The following is a 24,279-nucleotide window of genomic DNA, read 5'->3' as shown; positions in this document are numbered from 1 at the left end:
GTAACACTTTTTTATATTATTGGTATCATTATAAAGTGTTACTTTTTATTTCTTAGGTAACACTTACTTATTTTTAGTAATTTTTTTCAATCATATAGTAACACTTTTTTCGACATTGTGTATCACTTTTGCGAACAAATGTATCACTTTGTTGATTATTAGGCAACATTTTTCAATCATCTTTCGACATTTAGTAAGACTTCATAATAATAATAATAATAATAATAATAATTAATAATAATAATAATAATAATAATAATAATAATAATAATATGTATATGTATATAAAGGGGAGTTTTTTCCCGAGTTTTTGAAGAGCCACATAGGATTTAATTTTCTTAGCGTGCCATGTAAGATTATAAATTTTGGTTGTAGCCAAAAATAAGAGATTATTAATTTTTTTAGATTTAAATAATTCAAATGCCACATAGGCAAAATTGGCAAATGAAATTTTTAAATTTAAATTAATTAATTAATATATATTATCTTTTAATATTAGGAATTTTGTCTAAATATATAACAAATTTCAACACATTAATACAAAAAAAAAAATATTTTTAAAAAATCAAACAAACCGTGCATCGCACGGGCTTCATCTAGTAATAATAATAACAATAACAATAACAATAGAAGAATAAAAAGAATAACAATAACAATAACAATAATAACGATAATAACAAATTGATTTAACATTGAAAATAAATTTATTAAATGAATATATTTTACATCAGTATAAATACAAATACACAAGTGTACTCTTTTTCACAGTAGAAAGACTAGGAATCCTAAAGACAAGGGGCTATTATGCCCCATCTCATCGCAACTACTAGTTAATCCGTTAGCATGATCACCTCTCTAAAAAACAGAGGCACATGGAAATGACTCCAAAACGACAATCCCTTTCTCGGCGTTTCATCTCATGGAATAAAGTAGCTACACTTCGAGCACCTGAAAAAGAGCAAGAGTAGGAGCTGAGAACAACAATACATTAATCGTGCATCAAGGCCTTTTTGTTTGCTAACTAAATTTTATAGATTAAAACTAATTTCACACACTAAAATCAAATTTTGAATTTTGCTGATAACCAGATTTTGCAAAGTACAACTGATTATAGCTGATATATATTTTTTTTTTTATTTCTTCCCAAACAGAGCCAAACTCATTATTCAATAAGAATTTTCTCTCTAGTAAGCAAAAATGCATCCATGTAGCTCCCAAAGGATGGCCAAGAGTTATTGCTCCTGTAATAACATTTACATTTACTAAATCGAGGTTCAGTTATTTACGACAGTAAACATACTATGATGCAAAGGCCTGTATTGAAAATGGATATTAAATATGAGGCAGCTAGTTCAGAGAGCTAACCTCAACTATCTCTAATAGATTAGTATCATTCAACTTTAGCCTGATAAATTTCAGAGCAGTAGGAATGGAAAAAGCTATGAAAAATGCATTATAATTCTAGTCCAAGCAAACCTGACAAGCAATTACATAAGAAGGGATTAAAGATCAACACTATTCATGAAAAGCAAAATGTTATCACGTACACTATAAAGAACTAAAAAATGGGCAACACTAATAGCTTACTAAAAAACAACAAAGAAAAATAAATATCAGTTATAATCTCACTATAATGAACTCCATTTAACAATCAATGAATTATGAGACTTTAGCCCTAGTACAAGACAAAAACCAAACACGGAACCAAAAAAAAGGCAAGTGTTCATTAAAGTTACTCACTTTGTAAAATGCAGTGAAAAAGAGACAGCTTCTGAATATAATCCTAAGTAAACACCACAAATTGAAGTTAGTTGAATCTTGAATGGCATATTAACTAGCAATAGTTCATCAGGTGGAAATTGAAAACCAAAAGCAGATTGTATCTGTATTAACATTCCACAACAAGTTCACATAATAGCTTTTAGAATTTACTCATGGGTGTATCTTTATGTGCTTGCGGGATGTGGCTTAGGAACCTATTCCCTCAAGCGAATTGAAATATGGTTAGAAAACATTAATTTCAAAGTGGGTCATAGAATGAAAAGGTACTTCACAAAGCAATCACCTTCTGAATATCTTCTCGCATAACGGCTTTGAGATTTTCAAAGGATGTCTATTCAGAGGCGGACCTGGGCTTGTGCCTGGTGGGTCAAGTGACTCACCAGGGCCCAAAAAAAATTATAAGTTTTCTTTTTTTTTTAAAAAAAAATAAAAATAAAAATAAAAAATAAAAAATTCTAACTTCAGCCTGTTCCCCTTTCACCTTCTCCTCGCCGCAGCTGCAACCACTGTGGAGAAAGAGGGTTTTGGGTTTTGGAGAAAGAGGGTGATTTGTTGAGGGAGCTGATAGAAAAGCATCCAGATTATACATTGACTTTTGCTGGTCACTCCCTTGGGTCTGGTGTTGCAACACTTCTGACAATGGTGGCTGTGCATAACCTAGAAAAATTGGGAAATATTGACAGGAACAGCCCAGGTCCGCCACTGCAACCACATTTCGCGTTCCCCTTTCATTCTCCCTCCTCATTCACTAATGGTCATGGTGGTCGTGAGAGATAACGACTGTGTGGTTTGATTTCTAGGATTTTTTTTGGTGTTCATGGTATGAGCTTCTTTAAACTTTCCCCTTTAAATTTCAAATTTAAGGTTTCTTTGCATAATTACTAGTTCAAATCTTTGATTTTTTTTCGATTTCTAGGGTTTCGATTTGTAACTGTTGGTGGTGGTGGAGAGCAGCGATGGTGAGGTTCGATTTGTGCATATAGATATGCAAAGTAGCTAGAATTTTGTATGTGTTTGGCTTCATGTGTGTTTTTCATTTGCTAATTGCCTAATTTAATTTACGATTGGGGATTTTTGATGTAGGTTTTCTGTATTTGGTTTAATTATGTCATTTTTGTTTAAATTTGTGTTTTGTGCCAGTTTTTGCTCGGAAAGTTGAAGGGGTTTTGTTATCTACTAATGGGTAATATTGCTTGATTTAGTTGAATATTGCTTGATTTAGTTGAATATGAACCGTCCAACCAATTATGAATAGGGGTAATTCGCTGTTGGGGTTATTTGCATATGATTCATACTTGTGATTTCATTTGTTTTGTTAACTTTGTGTTTGATTAGGTTGTTGAATTTATATGCAGGGAAGACTCAGCTTATCAATCATTTTCTAATCAACAAGAGTTGGTATATTGTTAATTTGCCTGGATATGGGTGAGTCTCTTTAATTTTGGTTTTAATTTGGGCAATTTCTGTAATTCTTGAGTCTATTTCATGCTGGGAATATTGTATACTTGTATTGTGAATCAATTGTTATTCGTGTTTATTCCTGATCATATGCTTGAATCATATTGAAGTGCCAAAAAAGGATTGCTTTTACGCCTTGAGGCATTGCTTCAAAATTATTGATCATCCTGTAAAACATGTTGCGGACTGATATGTATTTAGGCTACATCCGTTGTAGTTAATTTGGTGTCCAATCGTGTTGTTTATTTTCAAGTTTAGGAAGTAAATGTCTCCTTACATGTCATTGTGAAATTTTATTTTACATATTTGATTATCGATTGTGACTCACCAGTCGGAAATTCCTGGGTCCGCCACTGTGTCTATTACTAACAAAAGATATTGTTGAATTCTAAAAATTGTAAACATTCAGTATTATAAATAATTAGATTACCCTTGACTTAAAAGAAATAAGATAAACTTACCCTTGACTAATCACGTATCACAAAAATCAGAGTTGAAAAAAATAGTAATTACTACTTACACAATCTATACATCAATTAATCTACAAGTATACTTGATTAAGGTCTGATATAGCAAAAACAAAGAGAAATAAATATAGGAAACAATGTTGCACTTAAAATACAATCTTCAATAGAGGTCTATTTGCTCACTATGTCATGTACATCAATTGCAGATTACTGAGAAAATTTACAAGGACAGAACAATTAGACTATGTACTTAAATGTTTAAGTACAATATGGGAAATAAAAAGAGAAAAGAGAGCACTTTGTTTATCAAAAGTTGTATCATCATAGACATGTAAGATGCCAAGTAGAAGATTTCAGCAATGGGTTAAGTCTGTTCAAATTAACTTCACTATAATAGCTGATACACAACATCCTTACTCCAGCAAGCAAAAATCAAATTTACGAAATTAAATCACTAGTTGCTCTTAAGGGTAGAGATCCTATTTGAATCATCATCTTCCTCCTATTTAAATCCAACCCCAAAATTCGAACCCTAATTCTAACAAATTGAATACAAACTCAAAATTCGAACCCTAATCCTAAACAATAAATAGCAGCAAGCAGCAACAAATAAAAAAACACAAGTAATTGCACAGCAAAAAAAATTCAATAAAAAAAAAAAAACAAAACAAAATCCCCAATTTCATAGAACTGTGGTTTATATGTATCGTAAAATCAAGAAAAAAACGAATTCACCAAAATTAAAACCTAAAATCATAAATTAAACAAATAAATTACCATTAATAAAATAAAATAAAATAAAAAATGAACATACAATTAGAGGAGTCGATGGTGCCAATTGGTGGTGGTGGTGCGGCATTGGCCTAAGGTAGAGATAGTGGTAGCTGCCCGGCGTCGGCTTGAGCGAGGTGGTGGAAGGCGCTCTTTATCTTTGCTACGAGGAAAGAGAAAGAAAAAGAGTGGGTTAATTGAATTGAATGAAAGAATTCCTTGAATGAATAATACTGTAATTTTTGCTATTAAAAAAAATACTGTAATTTTTTTTGAGGAAAAATGAATAATGAATAATGAATAATATTGTATAAAGTAAAGATAAAGGGTGTTTTTAATTTTATTTTTAATGTTTTTAATTCTAATACATAAAATACTTGACAAATTTTCTTTATAAAGGGTGTTTTTTTACTCTTAATATCAAAGTGTTACAATAAAGTGTTACTTAATATTAAAGTGTTACAATTAAGTATTACCTAATATCAAATTGTTACAAACAAGTGTTACTTAATGTCAAAGTGTTACAATAATGTTACTTATGAGTTAGTTAAGTTTCTAGCCATGAAAGTGATATCATGGGGTATTACCTTAGATCATTTTTGTAGTAGTGTTAGAATAGGTGATTTTGAAAATAAATATTATTAATAATAAAATGATTTTTTCATTATACAATGAATATATTTAATAAAAATTGTATTATCAAATTTATCTAACATCGCCAAGAGAATATTAAAATCCTTACATATTTTGACATGAATCTGATATACTTTTTGAAAAACAAAAACATTGTAGATTGTGAATAACAAATATTGTTTTGCAAATCAATAATTAATCACTTTCTCTATGCCTTCTTTTTGCTGCCAATTTTATCATTTTTTAATACTTGTTTCCCTTAAAAAGCATAAGTTGTGCACAATATGTTACCCTCAAACTATTTAATAAAATACGAATAAAGAACCAAAACTTGCAATAAGCTAAGATAATTAAACATAAGTATCAAAATTATTAAATGAACATTTGGGTAAAGAAAAATGAACATAAACAACACTTTCATCTTTTACTTTTATATCACAAATCCAATTCTCCTTAGGGTCAGCTATATATGTTTCCATGTGCTTCATTAGATACACATTACAATTTGTGCGATGAATATTGCTTCTCCAGCCTATCTTCACCAAATTTTCTTTGTAATTTCCCCACCACTTTTATATCGGAATGATGCATATGCTTTTACCTGTAATTTCAAATAATGTGTATTTGATTAGTAAATGTAATAATAAACACAAAAATTTATTTACGATAAGTTGTGGAAAGTCTTTGTATTTCTCTTTCTTGCTTACATTTTGTACTAGCTTTCGATTGTCTATTATATCAATTGTTCCATTGAAATGATTGATGCACAAAATATAAAAATGTTTGAAGGCTGAAGCAGGGAAGAATATCTGGTTCAAATATGATCATTAGGTGATATAAAACTGAACATTTTAATTAAAAGGAAAACAATCACATTATAATTTACATTTACTTGTTACAATTGATCAATTTTCTTCACTTTGTTGTCCTTCAATTCATTGTTCATCTGGTTATGAAAAATTTAATTCTTTTTTTCCATACCTGCTGTGAGACTGAACATTAATTATTTATAATTGAACATTATTTATTATCATTTTGATCATTTGACATATATATTTAAAACATCAAAGAAGTGTGACATATATATTTTTGAAGTCCCCTCACTTTTTAGAAATGTACTTTTAATTATTTATTAATGAACATAGTTCAAATAAAGAATGAACAAAATATAATTGATCATTGTTTTCAAATAAAAAAAAAGAAAAATATATTTCGATCATCTCATTAATTAGAAGAAAATGAACATTAACTATTTATATTTTGATAATTTCACTTTTCTTGTCTATTAAAATGAACATTAAGTAGTATGGTGAGTTTACTTTTAATGATATAATATTGGCAATTATGGCTTTCACCACCAAATCCCAGCCTCCAATATTTAGTTTGACATTTTTTTTCTTAACAACCTATACACGCATGGTGCCGCTCCACCAACTCCAAGGACAAACACATCCTCCTACATTTCCAAAACGGTGCTATTCAACACCAAAAAAGGTACTATAAGTAGCATCATATCAAGTATTTTTTATTTTGAACATCGTATCAACAAGGAATTAAAAGTAATTGAGTACATCATTCAACACCAAAACAAGGTACCATAAGAAAATGAACATTAACAATTTTTATTTTGAACATCATATCAATAAGGTACTAAAAGTAATTGAGCATCATTCAACACCAAATAACGTACTATAAGAAAATGAACATTTTATTTTGAACATCATATCAACAAGCTGGTACTAAAAGTAATTGATAATGCTTTTATTTCAAACCAAAAAGAACATAATCAACTATGAGAATGAACATCAAAATAAAAAGAATATCATCAACTATGAGAATGAACATCAAAACAAAAAGAATATCATCAACTATGAGCATGAACATCTCAAACAAAAAATAACATTATCAACTATGAGAATGAACATTAAACCAAAAAGAGCATCGTCAACTATGCGAATGAACATCAAACAAAAAAGAACATTATCAACTATGAGAGTGAACATCAATATTTTCTATGATTTTTTCTTAAACTAAATTGAACATTCTTTAATATCAAAATGACATTATATAACTCACTTGGTTGTTTTATTGACCTGTGAATTTGTTTTTTTTTTTTTTTGTTTTTTTTTTTCTCTCTATAAAAAAAAAATAGTTAAGGTTTCAATATTTTTAAACCAAACATAAAATCAGCTAAGAAATAACTTACGACCTTTGAATCTCGTCATTTTTTGTCTTTGATTGAAGCATTAATTGAAGACGAAATTCGTGCTCCTCTGCACAAAATGTACAAAAATGTAAATAAACCAACCAAAATTTAAAATGTACAAAAATCTAAATAAATCAACTAAAATTGAACTAGTTGTTTCAGGGATTTTTTGGATAATCTGAAGGGGGGGGGGTATGGATTCCCTCGGAAGACAGATTTGGAACACTACACTCATACGGCTGAACACCTGCAAAACAACAGAACTCCGGTTTACCGGAGATCCGCCTCCGACGATCAAGTTAGTGACCGGAAAATAAAATTTTAAAGAGAGAAAGTAGAGAGAAGTGAGAACATATTTTGGGCAGAGTGCCTTTAGGAATTGTGTGTTCTGTCTTTCCATCATGAAATGATGAGGTATTTATAGGGAAGTGGGAGATCATGTTCCTAGGGTTTCATAACTTAGGAAGATTGGCTACCCTATACGTGGTTGACACGTGTATTAGGGTTTTCTTCATGATAGGCATGTTTCCTTAATGGGCTTTGAGCCCTTCATTTTCTGATATCTCTCTTTAGGCAATGAGCTGAGAAGGATGCCACGTGTCGGCTTATTATTAGGCCTCTTATTGTCCTCTCATTTGTCCATAAAAGGGGGTAAAAATACCCCGAAACACTAGTAGTTAGTGAAATTGATAATTAGAGAGAGAAAAGGGTTAATTAACAAAATCTAGAGTGCAATTGCACATAATTTTACGTATTAAAGTGAATTTCGTTGCTCAAATTTGCAAAAAATTGAAAATAACCTTGATTTTTTTACGTTGATTTCTAGAAACCGCGTTAGCACCACCTGTAATACCCCGTATTTTCATATGTATTTTCTAATAAATTAATTGAGAATTATTTTATAAAAAGGTTATTTTAGTAAATTGATTATTTGGAGCCAAAATAATATTTGAATTTTGGCGCCAAATATAAGTGTTTAATCATTTGAATAATTAATTATTTTTGAATTTCTAAATTAATAATATAGGTTTAATTATCTTTGTTTAAGGTCGATCCATATTTTATTATACTAACTATTTCAAGAGAAATATCTAATATACATTATGTATTTAACTAATTCTATATTATCTAAAATATTTATTTATTCAATTATTATTATTTTCGTTTTTATATTTAAAAAAAAGATAATAATCGTGAAACGTGATTTGATCATGTTTTGAAGAGTGATTGTTATCACTTTAGTTTGTTAATTATTATATTTTAAATTTTCCTCTAATTCTCTTCTTCATTATCTCATTTTGTTCCTATCTTTCTTCTCCAAACCATATGTATATCCATTTAAATTTTCTTATCTTTTAACCCAACTATTAATCTAGACTTAATTTGAACTTATCACATTTTCTAGTAATCATATCACACCTTAAGCTCTATCCTTTCTACACCCTCAACACTATAAATAGACCCTCGATTTTTCCCACTTATTCACATCAATTCTCTATTTTTCTTCTCCTCTTTTTACACAAATTATCCCATTTATCTTTGAAGCCAGTTTTTGGGCACTTCTTGTCAGTTTTGGGGTATTGACGTTTCACAAAAGATTGTTCCTCTCAAAATATTCTTGAGGTTAGGATCAAGAATAACCTAATTCGGAGTTATATCAAAGGAGTTATAGCCTCTGCAAGTTCTGCCTTTATTTTCCAACGCGAATCCGATTCCTCTCTTTTCCTTGGGTGTGTTCAATCAAGGTTCTTGAGGTTCTTTTTGTGTGGTTTTTCTTTCAAGGATCAAGGTATTTTTAGGTGGCTAGATACCTTTGAAAATAATTGGTTTGAGTAGCATGTTTTACATGATTTGATTGGTGATTGAATTAAATTGATTTTGAAATAAATTTTGTTTGAAGGTATTTATTTTAATAAAAGTATTTGAATGATTGATTTTTAAATCATGTTTTGAATGGTTTGAATTATTTATCGTGTTTAAATAATATTGAGAACTATGGGATATTAAAAGGATTTATTGAACCATTGAACTATTATTATTAATGCTTTATAAGCATGTTAGTAATCTCACTATGCGGATTTGGTTTATTGATAAGGCCTTGGACTTTGTATGACCGGGTCTTTACTCAAGAATAGCCTTGTAATATAAGGAGACTAGCTTGGGGGTGTGTACACTTGGGTGAGGAATTGGATTAAAAGGATTTGGTTCTTAATAAAGGAATTGGTTTTATCAACTATTATTTTGAATATTGAATCATTGGAAACGGTTTTGGAATAATTAGTTTTGAATTTATTAGATTAATTATTGGAATTGGTTTTAAAAGAATGTTTGCAAATAAATTGAGTTTACACTATCTTGCACTTATCGTATTTAGCATATATTGCTAATCCGTATTTCTTATTTGTTTTGGTTCGCCCTATTTATCGTAATGGTAAGAAGTGTTGACTATTTTCAGGTGGAGTCATGAATGAGCATATGGGAGTCCAGGGATTTGCTTCACCTAGTTTAGGAATTTTGGTCTTGTCTTTATTTTTGAGCACTCATAACAACGTTACTATTTTTATAAGTATTAATAAATGAAAATTGAGTTTCCGCTGCAAGTTTCGTAGTTGAGTTAAGTATTTTGAGTAGCCTTGCGTAATCACGCGGCGGTAATACGCCCAAGTTTATCTCTACGGTATAATTATATGTATTATACTAGTATTTCCTTAGAGGGAGATTTGGGGGTGTTACACCACCAATTTCTTCTCTAATATCCATGATTTCGCATGAAATTTGTGATTACTAAGCTTTCTGATAATGTTTATGGATGTTTCTGAGGAACTAGAGAGATAAAGTTGCGGTTAGAGAGAGAAAATTATATGGAAGCTTCCTAAAATGAAATTGGTTTTTTTTTTTCTTTTAAAACAAATATTTATACTTGATTTGACAGGACGTCTCTCTGCTGACGTCATACCATGGGCATCCCTCATGTTTAAACAATGAAACACATCGTTTTGTAGAGGGTTCATAAATAAGTAGCTGGGTCTTGAGTCCAGCTGTTAACGGGCATGATATTTGCCGGGCCGAAGGAGACCATGGGTTCTGCTGGGCGTCCTTTCTCCTTAGGCCTGCTGCTATGGGTTGTTTGCTTATTTGTTTTGTTTTAAGTCGGTCTTTTTCGATTTGGGTTAATTATACCCAATTCACGAAGTAGTTTCCCTAGTCCTAGACCTCCTATAGTGAAGTGAAAATAAGGTTTGATTTTATCTAAGACTCCTTTTCCTTCCCCAATAGTTATTATGTGCATCATGGTGTACCCACCACGAGTCCATGACTATATTTTTGAACATTTTGTAAAAAAAATTGTATACTTTACAAAAAATGAACATTTAGTAGATAAATATGAACATGTCACAGAAACTGAATATAAACTTGTAATTTTATATGTTCATTTTTTATAATGAAATGATCATGTAATATACAGTAAATGTTCAGTTTATATTACAAAACCATTGAATTATTACGAGCACACAAACTTCTTTATAAAATTTGATGTATATAGTTTACATGTTCAAAATTTGCGATTGTTCGGATTTTCTTCACTAACTATTTTAAATTTGCGATTGTTTAGATTTTTTTACAAAATGTTCAAAAGTATAGGCGTGGTGCATTATGATTGTCAGATTTTTTTTTTTCTAAATGTATCAAAATTTGTGATTTTCAAATTTTTACACTAAATGTTCAAATAAATTTGCAATTGTTATGAATTTTTTTTACTGAAATTTCAAAAGTACAGGAGTGATGCACCTTAAAATTTGCATTCTTATGGTGCACCATCTTTCCCTTCATAATCTCTTTATTCTGAACTAATTAATTCATATATTTTTCGTTCTTTAATCCTCAATTCGGCGTAACTTATTACAAATAACACTTGTCGGTGATTCTCCTTACTCCCTGTAGAAGAATACCCTTAACTAACTTATCAATATATTTAGGTTAGTGATTAGTTAGATAGTTTGACTCAAGGATATTTGCCCAACAACAAAATATTCCTTCCTTATATAAGATCATAATATACTTTGATACATATCTCTGGCGCACTATCATAAGCCATTAATTAGTACAACACTCACATTAGGTTTATCTTATGAACTTATTTCTTGACTATGTAACTTCTCTTCCTTTTCTTGTTGCTCCAAAGTGTCAAAAAGAGGAGTACTTTTAGTTTCTGGAAGCCACAAGCTCACTAATCCACTTAGAATTGATAATCCCCCAATCACCATAAATGAAAACATAGCGCTTAATCGCCCAAGAACCACCAACAAAGGCGCCACCGCACCCCCTAGTACTAACGCTTGACGCATCAGTGAAACAGCAAAGTTCCTCACATTTGTTGGAAATAGCTCAATGCAGTACACAAACATAATATCGAAAGCAACCGAAGCAGCCATGAATCCAATACCTTCAATCCCTAGTTGTATCCAATTCCCTATAGTCCCTCCATTGCCTGTCAAAATTACAAAAACATTTGGTGATTTTGATCATATATCAGTATATGTGTCTCCTATATATATATATATATATATATATATATATATATATATATATATATATATATATATATATATATATATATATATATATATATATATATAGTTACAAGACTACCAGAGATTTGTTATCAAATTAGCACGTATGTCAATAATAATTATTTTCTAGCGTGTTTTATAAAAAAATAATTAGACCAATGAAAAATAAATATCAAATACTACATCCATTTTTTATAATGTATAACAAAGAATATTATATCTAACAAATAATATTCATTTGTAGCACATAATAAGAAACAGAGGTAGTATTACACCTGTATGCACTACTTTTCAGTTTATGGTTTATTCACGTAAATTATTAGCAAGTTAACATGCATATCAGTATAGTTTCATTTTGAAAAATATATTTTTTGTTGTTTAAATATTTAATTTCAGTAGAATCTCTGCTTAAAATGAGGAAAGTAATGAATTAATAAGGGAAATTCTCTGTATTGAGCCATGGGGCATTTTCATAAATAAATCAACAACTCTTTCATTATTGTAGGTTTCATAATTGAATAAAGTTGAATAAAGTTATTGATTTATTTGCGACATGTACAAACTGGGACACCCCCATATAAATAATCAATAAGAAAAATATACGAAGTATATATGTAGCGAATGATATAATAAAATCATACCGTCGGTGAAGATGATGCAAAGTAAGCATGAGCCCCCTGCAACAAAACATGAAACCGAAAGCAGCAGGCGGCGTTTCATAAAAACTAGAAGGAACCCCCCTATAAAGACAGCAGGAATCTCCAATAATGCATTGATGGCAACACTCAGATACTTGGAAAAATTCAAGTTTTCGACGTTCAATTGAACTGCATAATACACAAATCCAACCCCAAAACCTGCTATCATTGCCTTCATCATCCTTATCCTTGCCCATTTACACTCCCACAGGCTCATATTCTTGCTAGGATCATTCTTCGAAAAACACGAGTCTGTTAGTTGAATGTTAGCAGGAAGAATTCTCCCATTTCGAGTAGCTAGCTTGGTTAAAATTGAGTGAGCTTCCGTTTTCCTCCCTCGTATAAGAAGCCAACGAGGAGATTCTAAGACAAAAGGGAGTACAACAATGGAGTAGACAAAGACAACGATCGAAAGAACCCGGTAAAGAGATCTCCAACAAGATTTAGTGTAGAATGCTATAAGAGGAAGGGAGAGGAACCCTAGAGTAAAGAAGAGAAAACCATATTGACCAACTTGACCTCGCCATTTTCGACCAACAACTTCGGTTGCAAGGACTAGACAACAGATTCCGATTCCGGACCGAGTTAAGCCATTGAAGAAACGAAGAACAGCGTAAGTCCATATGTTTGGTGAGAAAGAGGTAAGGAGTGCAGTGATGGCGGTTAGCAAGCATGCTAGTATTAAGGTCTTCTTTCTTCCAAGGAATGAATCAGCTAAACGTCCATATATTGCTGAACCTGCATTAAAACTTATTAAATTTAAAATTACATGGGTATTTAGAAACTAAATTCGAAATTAAATTAACAAAGATTTTACTTTTTACATACATGACTATATTTACAGTAAAAGTATTAGTTTTTATTTGCAATGATGTGTCTAGAGATTCCAAATAAGAAAATCAATAGAATGGAGGAGTATGTGCTTATATAAAAGAACACTTGGAATCTAACATTAAATTACAAAATAATTCATAATTAATTTACTTTATTTAAGTTTTTTGATTTTTTTTTTTTTTTTGGAAAGAAGAAGTCATAATAGCAAAATTCAAGGTAGAGATTTCATTATTTAGAGTTATGTCATCAATCCACAACCAATTAATTTAAAAATTGAACATATTCAATATGAATATATTTTTTTGAAACACCTAAAATATTATATGAGACTAACATTATGAAACGGAGGAAATACTTTTTTTTAAGTGTTATACTTGCTAAATATTATCGTATTTATTTAAGGACCTGCTCACATTTATTGAATTGAGCTGAACTGAAATGAACAGATTGTAGCTGAACTAATTAAACTGAGTTGAACTGAAATGAAATTAAGTAAATGTGAACAGACCCAAAGTGTTACAATTTTTTTTTTTTTTTTGGAAAAAGTTATATTTTAATATTAGATTTTTCTTCTCATGGTCCCTACCCAATAATTCCTATCACAATAATTATTTATAACCTAATACTCCATCCTTCTCAATATATAGTTTTTGTTTGAGTTTTTTCACGGTATTTAAGAAAGGAGAGGAGAACGTGGATGAAATACATTAAAACTTTAAAAGTAAAAAAAAAAAAAAAAAACACTACAAAAGTGTGACAAAAGTACAAGGCAAGGAGATTATTTAAGGGGTTAAAAACTATAGGTAAGTGGATAATTTAAGGGTAAATTAGGTAGTTCAATGAATAAAGTTAAAACAAGAGGGTATAATGGTCTTTCATACTATCCAAAAATAGAAACATGAACAACATTTTGGGTCTCCAAAATTAAAAAACAGAAACTATAATATATGATGGAGGAATAGCAACCTTTGACATCATCTTATCCTAAAATTTGTACAGGTGTCAAACTGTCAACTTTTCCTTCCAAAACTATATATGATGTCATCATGTTATAATTTTTTTATTAAAAATCGTGGTGACTTTATTATTATTAGTACTATATGTTTCAACTGTTCATACATAACTATTCCTACTCATATGCTTTATCAAATAGTGTTATGTAACATTCAATGGTACCGTATATTCATTCAGTGACGTGGTACTAAATACGTGTAGAAAGGGTATTTCTACATAGTCAATGGTATTATATAAGATTTCAGTGGTACTTTAAAACTGGTCCCACGTGCCCATCTCTCTCCTCCTTTCTCTCACCCCCGTGTGCTTTATAATATTTTTCAATATTTTAAAGTTTGATATGTATTTGATCAAACCTACATTAGTACTTCCTCCTCTATTTTATGCCCAATCTATTCTCTCTAACAATAGTAATTTAATTTTATTTTTCCTAAGGTAATTAATTAATTTTTTCTATGTGCGTGCTCTAATTTTTTTTATTTAATTTTTGAAGTATTATTTGTTCTGGGAATTTTTAAATTTATGTTTTCAATTTTGGCATAAATTATAAACATTTTAGAAAATGTTATTAGTTCAAACACGCATCGCACGAGACTAATCTAGTTTTTTTTTTTTTGAAGATCTAATATAGTTTATTATTAACCCCAGTAGTTTTGTTTTAAACAATATTAAATATACCAACTATCCACTCACCTCTTATTCATTTAAATCAATTTTATTACCTATAGTTATGTGACGGTTATAGTGTAACACTGAAAAAAAAACATGGAGAGAGTACAAAATATTATAGTTCTTGTTTTTTTTTTTTTTTTTTTTTTTTTTTTTTTTCTGAAAAGAAAAAAAAATCTACTCCTAGTCTGTCACAAATAATATTTGTCTTTTCAGTAATCATAACAAGAGAATATATATTAAAGAAGTTAAGTTTGGTTGATTTTAGAATTTGTTATATACATTCAGATGAACCATACGCCCGAGGTTATTTGCTCATTTAGTCAACAAAGAGCAAATAAATATTCAAACTCATTTGTTGATTGAATGACTAAATAACCCCTGGTTTAAAAAAAAAAAAAAAAAGCAAATACCCCCAGATGTATACTACACCCTGATGTGCATAATAGATTCTTGGTTGATTTTAGACGAATTAGAAAATATTATAGGGTTTGGTTGTTAAAAAAACATAATAAGAAAATTTAGATAGTATGGATTTGACTAACTAATTATAGTAATGTAATACACCGATTATTTCTTTGCTTATTTTATTAACTTAAAATACCCTTCACTTGCCTCTTCTTTTACTACTAAATTAACATGGCCAAAAAAAAAAACAAAAAAATAATAATAGAAATGGAATATTTGTATATAGCATAAAATCATATATAATATATTATTATACGATTTTATAGGAAGCATAAAATCATATGGCACCTTCCACTAATAGTAATTAAAACAATAATAATAAAAAGTAGCCACTACCCATTAGCTATAATAAAATACTCCCTCCTTTTTTAAACAATCGCTCCTATTTTATTTTTGCACTATTATCTATCCTATTTTGTCTAGTATTTGTGATTTATTCATTTATACATAACAAAAAAATAGTCTTGTGGGGTAATCGTTGAAAGTGGCTCAATGAAAAGATTCTTAATTTTTAATTGTTAGAAAATATACTTATTAATAATTAAAGATATTATTGATCAAATATTAGCATCGGCATACGTATCTAATAGAAATGGAGCGAGTATTTAAAACGGATAGATTATCAATATAATTGAGCCTTTTTTTTTTTTTTTTGGGGACAAGATATATAATACTTCGTATACCATTATAAACACAATAGTATAAGAAATCAACCATTTTGCAAGAAATCTTGTTGAATTTAACACCGTGCAGCTATTTCAAGATGGAGAGAGTATGAGTTAGATTATCTTAAATAAGTGAAGTTTTGGAAGAAAATTTATAAAAGAATAACACGCAAAAGAAGTGTTAAAAAAATAAATTATATGTGGTTGTGACCAATCATCATGGGTGATTACTTTGTTAATGTCATAGACGTTACTTGATCAATATTACATGGGTTACTTTGACAGAGGTATAGGAATTATCCGATCTGTACTAAAGGGTTACTTCATCACTATTATATGGATTATTTAGTTTTTTTAACAAGCAGACACATTGTGTGATCAACCATACACAAGATGGATCGAAAAAATAAAAAGTATGTCCTATAAAAAGCTATGAATAAGAATAATGTAAGCAGTAAAACTCAACAACTAACAAAAAAGATCTATAGTGGATTAGTGGTAGAATATTGTTCAATTCCTAAAGCCACTAAGACAAATGTAGAACTACAATAGTGCCTCCATATATATGTTAAGCACGCCATGAGAATCTATTACCGGTCACCCAAATTCCCAAAACATACTAAAAATGTGCGCTAAAGAATGACAATGACTTTTTTTTTTGGGCAAGGAGGATATAGTTATAAAAGACCCTGATTAGAATTCAATTATAATGCCTTCAAAATTAAAATATGCGTTAAAGAAGGACAATGACTTTTTATCTATGTACTCTTTGAGATTTTGATAGTTAAAGTTTGACCTTATTCACTTCACCTTCGAATAATAGTATTTAGTATAAAAAAATTCAATATAAATAATTTTAGTTCAATAAAAATAATTTCAGCTTCTAAGAAAAAGTTCATGTATGTATAAATAATTTAAATTTTCTAAAATTAAATTCATTTCGATAAAATCAGTAAATGTAAAGAAAAAATATAATAATAATAATAATAATAATAATAAGTTAAAACAATTTCACTTAAACAAAAATAATTTCAACTTAGCAAAAATATTTTCAGTTCATAAAAATCAATTCCGTCCGATAAAAATAATTTAACTTCATCTATTATATATTTAGTTTAATAAAAATAATTTTAACTTAGCTAAAGTAAAATAAAGTGAACAAAGTCTAATAAGAAAGCTATAAAAAAGGATCCTTACCCCCAATTTTTTTTTTTGTTGCAAGGTTTTTGATCTTTTTGACCTTTGGATGACAAGGACATAATTATAACAAACAATAATGCAAAAGGAAGATCAGGTAGATTTATTTAAGAATATATACTATTGATGTGTCAAATTCTTGGCACTATTATTTGCAATAGTAACATCAAGAATCAGCAACCTCTAAATAAGGGAATTTAGTTTTCATGCTTTCTAAGTGAAAATGAACTATCATATTATTCTTTTTTTTTGTTACCATGTAATATGGGAACGCTTCATGTACGTTCTTTATTATGGACTATAAAAAAAACACATGCGTTGACCATCAAATTTGTTAAAATTCAACAAATTCCATATATCTTACTCTCCCACGCACTTACCATGAAATCCATGATATTTCAGTGAAGGAGTAAGGGTCTGTTTTCATATGATTATTTTCATTTTATTTTAGATCAGTTCCTAATTTTCTTCTCTTATAAAATATTCATTTCATTTCAATTTATTTTAGTTCAGTTCTAATAACTTCAGTTCAATTTAGTTCAGTTCAGTCAATGAAAACAAGCCCTAAGGGTTTTGAATATTAGATTTTAATTTCTTACTACTTTAATGAACTTAAATAATGATGCTATGCAAATTAAGCTTTTCGCTCCTAAGTTAAAATTAAAGGACTGAAAACAACCTAATTTTGCAAATTGCAAGTATTTGCTAGGTTAGAATCATCCGGCAATAACTCAAACTTTTATTCAGATTACATACATGCATATATTGATCCGTATTTATAAATTTGATTGGCTACCAAAATTTACTACAGAGTATTACAAGTAATAGATTTGAATCATCCAACTAAAAATCAAAACATACAATAGGTTATTATATAAATATAATCCGGTATTATTTTTCATTGCCTAAGAAATTTGGATATTAATGTAAAACTTGTAGATAGGTTTAAGAAGTAAGGAGTTAAGGGTCTGTCCACTCCAACTTAATTTTAGTTCATTTCAACTCCTAATTTCCTTCTCTCATATATAATATATTCATTTCAGCTTAATTCAGTTCAGTTCAGTTCAGCTCATTTCAGTAAATGTGAACATGCCCTAAGTCAAGAAGGGGTGATTACATGAAGTATAATACGGTTAAATTATGACCGGATTGTATAATACGTTATAAGTTGTGTTTATTTCATTTGGAAACTTCATACCTTTGATTTTACTCATTTTAGTCTGTTGATTTTTGCCACCTTGTAGTTAATATTTACCTTCTTTTAATTTACAAAAAGTTTCATATTTTATATGAACCACATGATAATAATAGATTTTGGCCAAATTTACCTCTTTTCTACCTCCTCTTCCTTCAATTCTTATGTAAAATTAAAATTGAATTAGGACAAAGCATTTTGTATTAGATTTCATCTAATTTAAGTTTTTTTTTTTTAAAAAAAAAAAATTAAGTCACTAAACATGTATTGATTAATTTAATTTATCCTCCGTTTTATTTTTTTTTGAGACAACTTATCCTCCGTTTTTAGTATTTCAAATCTTGAATAGTTTTTAATCTGTAATACATAGCTTGTACAAATAAATAAAGCATAAAAATCTATAAATAAATACTAAACTAAGAAAGAGGAACGACTAAAAGTGGGATATGCTTCATTCAAGTGTCCTAATAAGAATAATTACTTCAACTAACAAGCAAGAGGAACAACTAAAAGTGGAATATGATTCAAGTGCCTCTTTACATACCAACAAACAGGAACTAACTAGCATTATTTTACTAAAAAATAAATTAAAGAGTCCTAATTGACTTGCACTAACTCATATTACACCAAAAATATAGTACGTACTCTAACTTGTATGAAGCACTAATATTCCAACACCCTCTAATTTCATGGGCATTATGCAATTTGGTCTTTGGATGAAAGGGGTGCGGTGGTTAGGAATGTTACTTTATCTTTTTTAAGTGGCATCAATTCTAATCTAAGACGTAATATATTAGTGATACGTTAGGAGAATAGAACCCTCCATCACAAAGAAACTTGTGGTTAATTGTATAAAGAGAATAAGCATTGGGTGACTTTATCCCATGACATGACAAAGCGTAGACATATATTTCATGTATTGAACGTAAAATCTTTATCCTACGACTAGGATACTTTATAATAAATTTTTTTTAAAAAAAACATCAAATATAATGATATTGAGGGGCCGTTTAGTTCGGAGAGTGGTGTGAGTTTGAAATTAGGAATAAATAGATTAGATTGAGTAAATAATATAGGGCTAAAAGTCTTATTGCTATTTAATGCCATATACTTTCTCCGTTCTTTTTTTATCGCATCACTTACTACTTTAGGAAGTTTACTTATTATTGCATCATTTCCTTATTAGGATAAAAAATATCTATGTTCACACTGTAAATACCCAACATACCCTTCCTTTTTCACACTTACTTTTTATTTTATCTTACATTACATGGACAATTTTGTATTTTTACGTTTCTCTCTCTCACTTTTTCCCACTACCAAATTTTGCCTCCAAAACCCCTATGATGCAATAAAAAAAAATGGAGGAAGTATTTGGTTTTAGATGATAATGAACATTTTCTTTTATGAGTAGAGATTTTTAAATATATACACCCACGAGTGAAGCACATTCAAGCGTTTTTTTTTTTTGCTCATATTATTGATTATCACTCATTTAATCATCGATTTATCAAATGATACAAAAATAATCTTTAATGCACCTTACACTAGAATGTGTATAACAATTTAATCTTTTATTTGGGTATGAAAGGACTCATATGAGTCATACCCGGTCACCCGTCCACCTCCCCCCTTAGATTAATAAACTTCATTTGTCAACACAAGGTATAATTTTACCCATTCCAAACTTATCTTGTACACAATAATGAACTAAACTCTCCTTACTCTAAATTATACATGAATATCAGATTAATATTTTACTAGTGAAAACATGATCACTTTTACGTACACATCCTATATTGTTTTATAGCGTATTAATAACAAGAAAATATATACACACTTTTTAAACAAGATTTCCTCCTACAATTAAAGAGATATAAAGGTTAAAAAATAGTTACCTATGAGAGAGCCAAGGAAGAAGCAAGAAGCAGGAAGAGAAGCAAGAAACTTATGGTTGCAAACAAGTCCCCATTCAGCTAATATTGTACTATGTTTTCCACCTTCCCATACCCAACTATCTTGTTCAAGCCCACATACTGATATTCCCTTACCACTTTGCAACCCATTACACGTATGATTTGGCTTGCATCTCCATCTTTCGGGTTCGGCGTCACTGAAGATGGTGACCAGAGTACTCTGAGCATCAAACATCCATGCCAATGACACCAAAAAAGCTTGGATTATTTGCAAGTATCCGAATGAACCCACATAATTTTCAATCACTTCTTCTACTGTAAGCTCTGTAATTGTGTTTGTTACATTATTGTTTGTTGTAATTTCGTCAGTTACAGAAGGTTCTACATTCAGGGAGAGAACAGGAGTGTTTTCTTCTGCCATATATATGGTTGTTTTGCGTAGTGTTTTGTTGTGTGTGACTTGAGTTTGTTTTGTTAAATATTGGTGGTAGCATAATTTATTTATAGTACTGCAAGTCTACAATGCACAGAATATGATTCGCATGACCAACTTTTGAGGCTTACTTTTTCCATTATGTAGCATTTTATATACTTCCTCCGTTTCAAAAAGTTCGACTCACTTCGCATTTGTACTAAACATGTTTGACCATTAATAACTTCGGCAATATACAAGTAAAATTTGAAAAAAAAAATTGATAATTGAAAATTTTATCATATGGGGAATAACAAGATCAAACTAGCTATAATATTTTGATTATACAAATTATAAAATGTGGTGAGGTAATATTTAAAAAGTTGATGAATCATCCTCCGTTTTTTTTTAGTTGACAAGTTTCTTATATCACGTTACAACGCACATTTTTATTAACTCTAATTATCAACATGTAAAAATTTGTAAGAAAAAATTTAGATATTAATAAGATTTACGTTCAGACAATTCAAATAAGATTATCTTCAGAATGTTGCTTAGCTTACTGGTGAATAGTTACTATCTCCATCCAAAACGGCAAATCTGGTCTCAACGACTTGATATTATTTTGCTTTTTTGTGAATATTTTTATTCGGGTGAGGAATCAACAAAAAATTTGCTTGGTTTCACTACTCCTTAGCTATTTTGATGAATCTACTAAAGTACTAAGTACCTTTACAAAGTTTAGTGGTTTATTGGTTTAATTTTAATTAAGTTGGTGTCTACATTTTATACTGTTAGGATTTTTAAAAACTATAATTAGTATGTACTTCTTCAATATTTTATTTCTTGTTCCATTTTTGTTGTATTAAATACAACTAGAATATGTTCAGTTAGTTAAAATTATATAACTTTTAATCATTGTTAATTAGTATGTCAAGTCACATGTGTGTGTGGTCACATTGGTCATAAGTGTCATATTTATTTATGTTGAAATTTAAGAGTTTTGATGATGATGAACACAAAGAGCAAACTTCTATTAATGAGATTTCTCTTAGTATTATAAGTTGAACAGGTGAACTAGACTTTTGAAGTGGAAGAGTAGCTTGCCTATGAAGACTCAAGGAGACGCTAAGGAGATTTGAGTTAAAGAAATAGAAGATGAATTCTCCAACATGAACATGAAGATACCAAGTTTCACAGGAACTTGGCCTGCGAAAATTCCAGCAAGGTGCTAGAGAAGTGAAGACAGGAACTTAATCTTGGATTGTGTGAAGCCCAAGTACCCTAACCTAGAACAATTGATGAAACAATCTAGGTTATGTTAAGTTTATATTTTTAAGGATTGTTGTAAATATCTTAGGTTAGTTTATGCATGGTATTTATTAGAAGCGTGACAAAGCTTGGCAATTAAGCTTATAAAAGGAAAGTTTATAAAAGATAAGTTTTAATTTATGAAAAGATTTTCTAAACGATATTATCTTATAAAATCTGAATCTAAGAAGATATTATTCTTTTCATAAATTATCTTTAATAAGTTTTCTAAAAAGATTTTCTTTTCAAAAAATTTACACGAAACCGTTTTTTATGAATTATGGCAGTTTTATAATTCTATCTTTTGGAAACCCTACTTTACTTATGAGTACATCTTTTATGTAAAGTAGTATTCACATTTTACACAAAAGAGTATGAGCTTATGCATGAAGAATCTAAAGAGAGCTCAATTGTGTAAGTTTGCCAAGTCTAGATTTGTCATATTAGTTGAGCTCAATTGTGTAAGTTTGCCAAGTCTAGATTTGTCATATTAGTTTCGGATTCCATGTGTAGCTTTCCTTTCACATATTAGAAGTCAAGTGTTTGTATTGTTTCGGTTTGGGTGAGTGAATTGTTTATTGTATACAATTTTGTAGGCTTCTATAGTGAAGCTGAGTGATTAAGTACTCAGGGAATACAAAGAGGATATAAGTGATCAAGGACTTAGATTGGGTAGAATAGGATTCTACTTTAATTTGTAGCAAGTTTAATGTGGAACTTGTGAGTTTAGGTCTGATTATAATAGGTTGCAACTGGTGTGTTTGCCCTATTATAGTGAAATTTTTTGGTGTTTGAAATCCCCTAGAGGGTTGAGGTTTTACTTCCACTTGGAATTTGGAAGGTTTCCTCGTAATATACCGTGTGTTTTACATGTTCATTTTATATTCTGTTTTAATTTTCCGCAAAAGTAGTCACTAGAAACTCACCTACAACCCCCCCCCCCCTCTTGTAGTGTGCGTCTCATCTAACAATTTATTTGTATGATCATAAGAGTAACCTTGTTTTGTCCATAAAAAATAACTAAAATTCCTTATACAAGTAATATCAAGAAATTAAAAAGTAAACTAATTTCTTTTTTAATTCTATTAACTCCTATTCTTTTGTTTTATATATATTTCATATACAAAGTATTATCAAAGATGCAAACTAGTACGTTGTTATAATATTGATAACATTAAAAACTAGCATACTTGTGTATAGTCTAAAACTCATTTAGGTTTATCTCATGAACTTGCTATTTCATCTTCTTGTTGCTCCAAAGTGTCAAAATGAAGAGTATTCTTAGTTTCTGGAAGCCACAAGCTCACTAACCCACTTAGCATATATAATCCCCCAATGGCCCAATCTCTATAAATGAAAATGTAGCACTTAATTGCCCAAGAACCAACATTAAAAATGCCACCGTACCCCCTAGAACTAACGATTGAAGCATCAATGAAACAGCAAAGTTCCTCTTATTTGTCGGAAATAACCATACCCTGTGCAAATTAATTCCACTTTAAAGGAGGGTGAATGAGATTCGAACCTAGGACCTCTATGTCACGTTGACACTGATACCATATTAAAGGACCAACTTAACCTAATGGTTAAAGTCCAAGAATATGTTATATAATCTATCACTATTAGCATGCTAGCAAGTAACAAGTTCTTCTTTTTTTTTTTCTTAGAAATGAGTCAGCTAAATGTCCATATATTGTTGATCCTACATTAGAAATTAACAACCACAAGATTAAGATTGTAAATAACAAAATCATGGTTATTTATTTTATCCATGTCATGTAGGCATATTATGCCTTTCCAATAATGCATAAATTAAATTTGATTACATGGATACGTCTTGTAAAATAGTGATTCCAATCACCATCTTAGGGCTACATAAATTAAAATTAAAGAGACAGGATAAATATATTAGGTTACATGGAATATAATCTGATCTTTGTATATTCATAATTTAATATCAACTTAAAATAAAAAAATAAAAAAATAAAAAAAAAATCTTTATGCATGCATAC

The 24,279-nt window shown here is 29.6% G+C and overlaps 1 protein-coding gene and 2 long non-coding RNA genes across 3 annotated transcripts; 1 reads left to right on the top strand and 2 right to left on the bottom strand.

Annotated features, from left to right (window-relative positions):
* Positions 1-674: 674 nt before the first annotated feature.
* On the bottom strand, positions 675-4,719 carry LOC110729263. Its single transcript, XR_002512871.1, has 3 exons — positions 4,522-4,719; positions 1,741-1,783; positions 675-948 (listed from the first exon to the last, which is right to left on the bottom strand). It is a non-coding gene; the product is annotated as an uncharacterized LOC110729263 (long non-coding RNA).
* LOC110729262 lies at positions 1,791-3,461 on the top strand. Its single transcript, XR_002512870.1, has 2 exons — positions 1,791-2,602; positions 2,699-3,461. It is a non-coding gene; the product is annotated as an uncharacterized LOC110729262 (long non-coding RNA).
* A 6,458-nt stretch (positions 4,720-11,177) lies between the features above and the next one.
* Positions 11,178-21,039, bottom strand: LOC110729261 (organic cation/carnitine transporter 1-like). The gene is made up of 3 exons (XM_021908993.1): positions 20,527-21,039; positions 12,530-13,324; positions 11,178-11,806 (listed from the first exon to the last, which is right to left on the bottom strand). Exons 1-3 carry the CDS (start codon positions 20,963-20,965, stop codon positions 11,445-11,447), a joined length of 1,596 nt encoding a protein of 531 aa, XP_021764685.1. The 5' UTR covers positions 20,966-21,039; the 3' UTR covers positions 11,178-11,444.
* Positions 21,040-24,279: the final 3,240 nt, after the last annotated feature.

Source organism: Chenopodium quinoa, unplaced genomic scaffold, assembly GCF_001683475.1.
Source record: "Chenopodium quinoa cultivar QQ74 unplaced genomic scaffold, ASM168347v1, whole genome shotgun sequence".
Lineage (NCBI taxonomy): Eukaryota > Viridiplantae > Streptophyta > Magnoliopsida > Caryophyllales > Amaranthaceae > Chenopodium > Chenopodium quinoa.
Note: the sequence above shows the minus strand (reverse complement) of the source record. Positions and strands in the feature narration are given on the sequence as shown.